This window comes from Anoplophora glabripennis, unplaced genomic scaffold (assembly GCF_000390285.2).
Source record: "Anoplophora glabripennis isolate ALB-LARVAE unplaced genomic scaffold, Agla_2.0 scaffold23, whole genome shotgun sequence".
Lineage (NCBI taxonomy): Eukaryota > Metazoa > Arthropoda > Insecta > Coleoptera > Cerambycidae > Anoplophora > Anoplophora glabripennis.
In genome coordinates, this window is record NW_019416624.1 from 1,448,950 (window position 1) to 1,454,882 (window position 5,933).

The 5,933-nt window shown below is 31.9% G+C and overlaps 1 protein-coding gene across 1 annotated transcript in view; it reads left to right on the top strand.

Annotated features, from left to right (window-relative positions):
• Positions 1-4,688, top strand: part of LOC108904541 (transmembrane 7 superfamily member 3-like) — a 12,967-nt gene extending 8,279 nt beyond the window's left edge. Inside the window, exons 6-7 of the mRNA XM_018707139.1 lie at positions 2,582-2,842; positions 4,308-4,688. Coding sequence (XP_018562655.1) covers positions 2,582-2,842; positions 4,308-4,489 — 443 coding nt within the window. The 3' untranslated portion in view covers positions 4,490-4,688. The remainder of the gene's footprint in view (positions 1-2,581; positions 2,843-4,307) is intronic.
• Positions 4,689-5,933: the final 1,245 nt, after the last annotated feature.

The following is a 5,933-nucleotide window of genomic DNA, read 5'->3' on the forward strand; positions in this document are numbered from 1 at the left end:
CATTTCTTGATCTTCTTCAGAACGAACTGCATAATATATTAGAAGAGGTTCCTTTAAATTTTCGGATTAATTCCTGGCTTCAAATGGATGGTTGCCCTGCACATAACAGCAGGGAGATTCGCGCATGGCTAAACGAGCATTATGAAGATAGATGGATAGGACGCTTTGGTACAGTTAGGTGGCCTCCTCGAAGTCCTGATCTAACTCCGTTAGACTTCTTTTGGTGGGGTAGATTAAAATCTTTGGTATATGAAGTACCAATTGAAACTCGAGAACAGCTCGAACAAAGGATTTTTGCTTGTTGGGAGCTACTTCGACAGCAAAATGGAGAAGTGCGTCGCACAGTTGCTTCCGTGCGGAGAAGGTGCGCTTTATGTATCCGTCAAGGGGGAGGTTACATCGAAAATTATTAAGTCATTGTAAATATGTTACTAAGTTATAAATAATTTTTTCAACAATTTTGTTACTTTAATTTAAAAAAGCAGTCTTAAAATAAAAATAAAGTACTATAAAGTTTGTGTATTTTCGATTTTTACGGTGTTTATTACCTTTGCCCTTGATATTGTTGCCAAAAAAAAATAGTAAACTCAAAAGTTGATATATCGTTGAAGAGCTTACTAAATACAGTAGTTTTTGCTGAAGAAAAAACACGTCCTCATTAACAAATTTTTGGCGTTATCACCAATAAGGAGATACCACTAATTTTGCTCATTTCACAATTATTACATTTAACTTTTTACAGCACCTGGTATAGAAGATTTTTTAAACACTCATATATGCTCATCTTGTAGTAAATTTAACGCTCTTTCCGACGGTATGTTTAAATTTGTTGTGGCTGTAAGAATAACAGAGATATTTTTGTTTTTATGAAAAAAGGCACAAAATTTTTTGAAATCAAATAATGTTACATAAAAGAGCAACTATCTACTTTCTAAAAATATCTTATACTACTTTTTTGTTGAAAATTACTTGTATAATAACCCCCGGAAGTTTGGCCATCAGCATCCGTTACACCCTGTATATCAGCTGTCGATCGATTAATTAATTTTATTAATTTTAATTCAGTGCAGTGAAAACAATAAAATTTTCTAGTTTAATGAGAGTTAATGCGATGTAGAACAGGAATTTAGGATTATCGGCTACACTTAATTACTAAATGTGACGTCATTGCAAACTTATCGTAAATAGACCATACCTACTGCTGATTCTTCAGAACAATAAAATATACAGGATGTCACCTAACGAATGTTACATGCTTTAAGGGTATAATCTAGAACTCAAATGATGTCGATTTAACCAAACTTTCTTAAACGAAAAATGTCGCAAAAAAGTTACAGGGTGTTAAAGTATTTTTTATATTTCTTGTTTTGTCCTTAACCGATTTGAGCAAAATTTGCTGTTGCTTAGTTTCTCTTCATGAAGTATGGAATGATTATGTTCGTATTAGGTTAAATCATACAGGGCGTTCATTTTGTTACAACCCTTTGTAAATATTCTTCAGCAACTTTTTTGTACGTTTATATTTTTACACGTAACTTTCAAAAATAGGTAGAGAAAAGTCGGAATTATGCTCGGTTATGAAAATATTACAGAAAATATTAAAGCATATTTTTCCATAATAAACATAATAAATAACATATTTAATAACATAATAAAAACAGAAAAGTGGCAGTAATAAAAAGTTACTAATTTATAATAAATGTTCTCCGTGTTCTTCATATGTTCTCTTAATTCGTAAATTCATTGTGACGAGGCATTTTCAGAAACAAACTTTTGCAAAATACAAACTTTACAGCACAGATCTAATATAATAATACTATTAGATCTTAGACTATGTTTGACAGTGACTCATTGAAATTGTCATGTTGTTATGGATACGTAGTTATTTCTATTTCCAAAAAATATGTATTAACACATACCCATGTGTTAATAAATATTTTTAGTAATATTTTCATAACCGAGCATAATTTCGACTTTTGATAGGTATACATTTTTTGTGTAGAATAAAATTCCCTACCTATTTCTGATAGTTGCGTATAGAATTTTAAAGCGTACAAAAAGTTGCAGAAAAATATTCACAAAGGGTTGTAGTAAAATGAACGCCCTGTATGATTTAATCTAATAGGAACATAATCACTTCATACCTCTTGAAGAGAAACTAAGCAACAGCAAATTTTGCTAAAATCGTTTAATTGGGTTCTGAGTTAAGGAGAAAACAAGAAATAAAAAAAGAAACTTTAACACCCTGTAACTTTTTTGCGACATTTTTCGTTTAAGCAAGTTTAGTTAAATCGATACCATTTTGGTTCTAGTTTATACCCTTAAAGTAGGTAATATTCGTTAGGTGACACCCTGTATATTCACTATTATTTCATAGTCTAATTATTGTGTTTTTTGACTTGTTTGTATTTAATTGTTTCCTTTAGATAATTAGAGTTATTATTGTTAGCATTATTTGGAAAAACATGGATCACAAATATGAAAAAAGTGTCCCTAATTATCATTTTACTTTTATATTTCACATCAATTTTGTAAAAGTAAAATTATAGGTTACCATTTCATAAATTAATATTTCTTTCAGCGGATTTTTACATCTATCGTAGCAATTTAGTATTTTGGGTTACGTTTGTATGCATAATGGTAGCTTGTTCTATCATCTGGACACCCATGTCTATGTACAGTCATATATTTGGCTGTAGTTTTTTGGGTTCCTACGCTTTCTTCATAGCCTTGAACTACTATCTAGGTGGAAACTTGCAATATATCGTCATAAACACCTACCGAAGGGCAACGGTATGGAACTTCAGTAACGCCGTTATCTCTCCACCTTTTGAGATTATTGGTATGTATTTTTCAATTGATGCCTTTACATGTCCCTAAATCATTGCATGAATGGGTGTTTGAGTCGTTATTTCTTCCTCTGTTATTAAGTACTAATAAGTATCATGTAAACGTTGCTTACATTGAAAGATTGCGTCTTGTTCAATTTCTGTTTGATTTAACATTTAATTTTTCCAAATATAGAGTGTGTTCAAATTTGAGTTAACTTTTTAATTTTTTACTAAAATACATAATTTATTTGAAATACTATACCTTTATTGAATATTAAAGTAGATATGTTACGGTTAATAATGGAAAAGAGTAAGTGACCACCTCTTGCAGCTCTATAAGGCTTCAATCTTCAATCACGTATTCTCGTAATAGTGATTCAATTTGAAAAATTTGCTCAGATGTTGTATAGTTTGAGGACTGTCAGCATAAACTTTGCTAAAAAACCATAAAAGGGAATCTACTGGTCATAGATCGCATGAATTTGGTGGCCAATTAACATCTCTTCGTGAAATTATTCGATTACCACACTTCTGTTTCAAAAAATCGATTGCTATATGACATATTGCACCGTTCTATTGACAGCACATATTCTGTACATTAATACGCTATCACCATTCGATATGGAGTACCACACACACAGAAACAACTTTTTCAGCTTCCTTTTCGAATAACCAATAACTCCACCAGACCACACCAGACTTTTTTGTGGATGCATTAGTTGTTCCAATATTACTCAGGGGTTTTCTTCACCCCAAATACGACAATTTTGTTTGTTTACATATCCACCAATTTCAAAATGAGCTTCATCGCTAAAAATGATTATGTAAAAAAATCATTTTCTTGTTTCACTGCATGAGTTCAATTAACAAATGTACGACTAATCCATGTTTAGTTGGTAATAATAACATTCTTGTGTTAACTGTATTCTGTAAGTCTTCAAATGAAGATCCTTATGCAAAATATAGAATAAAGTGGTTTGTTTATTGCCTAATTGATGTGAACTAAATAACGAATTGATGTGTTTGGTTCTGCAGTGACACTATCATTGACAGCTGCAATATCTTCTAAACGACCATTACAACTGTAAATTTTTCTTCTTTGATCTTGAAACAGTTTCTTCAAATTTATTCATAATATTTCGAATGGTGCTGTTTGTGGGACAATTCGCTTTTCCACATTCTGTACGATATTTTCTTCCAACTTCTGAATAACTCACCAAATTTAAAACAATTTTTAACATTCGTATACTTCTCCATATTTATTAACCGCCATGTTTCTACTTAACAGCTGTCAAAAAAACAAAACCTTTCTAGTACAAAAAACACAAATGGCGGCAAAATTAAAGAGTTAACTCAAATTTGAACATCCTTTATTAAGTACTAATGTTAAACAGGTATATACTTTGCATGGGGGTTCATATTTATAAGAAGGTTACCTTTGACCTGGCTATTACACCATGTACAAATACTTTCCAGATATTATGCACTCCATAGGGTGGGTAGTCTTGGTGGTGACAGGATGTTTCGTCCAATTAAGGGATCAAAGAAGTAAACCACCATTTCCTCCAAACAGAAACGGTGTAGTTGTGGCTAACACAGATTCAGAAAGAACAAGACTTATTCCACGGGAACATGTAGAAGTTCCACAGTATGTTTAGAAACTGACATTGATACAATACAAGGTAGTCGTTAAGTTTTAAATGTAAGTCTTTCTGTAATAATATGGTGGTTGTTGAAAAAGATGTTTCTTTTTAATCGGGAACTTCATCACTTCGTGCGAGACAAGAGAAATTTACTTAGCTTTATATTATTCTTTAAGAAATGATTAAATCAATAAAGATGTCAATTTAAATAAGACTGTTTAACAATTATTTTAATAATTTCCGACAATATTCACCTAACTATATTTTTTTATGGACAGAAATGAGGTAGGTATCCTTTATAAATTTCATAAATAGGATCAAATTTGATGAATCGGATTTGAATTAATTTGTTATCTATAATAAGATTTAACAATTGTTTCCTAGTGTCCGAAACATTGAACAATATGGCATCATCGAAGATGTTACTTTTCATCTAGTAGCTGTAATAACTCTGTTCATATGCAGTAGCTTGTACCTCGTAATTCGTAATCAAAGGATGGCCAACACTGTTGGAAACTTCCTCACCATCTTTGTGGAAAATTGTCCAGCTATTGAGTCAAATAGGGAACCATAAAGGCGGTTTTCCACTAAACGGACAAAACAAAAACAAAACACAAACTTGTGTCGAATAAATCAGAACTGTAACTTTTCGCAAACTTTTTGAAGACTGGCGTGTTTTACGACAGTTGCAGTTTTGTTTTTCGGGTTCCGCTTCAAAAAGGCGGTTTTCCACTAATCGAATAAAACCAAAACAAAACACAAACTTGTGTCGATTAAAACAAAACTGTAACTTTTCACAAACTTTTTGAAGATTGGCGTGTTTTGCGACAGTTGGAGTTTTGCTTTTCGGGTCCCGCTCGAAAGCGGTCACATCAAAAGGTTTCGACGTGTTTTGAAACTCAAGTCTGTTTAGTGGAAACGGTGGTGTTGTGTTTTCTATTTAAATGATCCAACCCAATATCTATGTTGGCGTTTTCTTCTTCCCAAAAACAATATTTTAATCATTAATGAATTATAGCTATTAAAAAATATGTATGTGTACGGTTAAAGTCTTTACTTGGCTAGGATACAAACTAACCAAGTAAACACTTTAACCGTACATATACCACGAACTCCATCGATGGATATCTGGGAAACCGCCCGAAGGATTTTTTTTAAATTGTGATAGCGTGATACGGACTATGGAGCCTACCAAGCTAAAATATTTTCAAGGTCATCGTATTTCCGGTTATACCGGAAGTTGATACTAACTTTCTTATTTTAAATGGAACCCCCTGTATATTATTGCAAAAAATTAGGGGTTTTCATTTAAAAATTTCGAGTTTTCCACATATTCTGAACTTCATATTCGATAAAAAAAATTTGGCCACCCTGTATAAAAACTGGAAAATTTTCATGTCAAATTCGATAAAGTAGGTCTTTCTCTACAAAATGTCCAATTTACACAAAAAAAATAAAC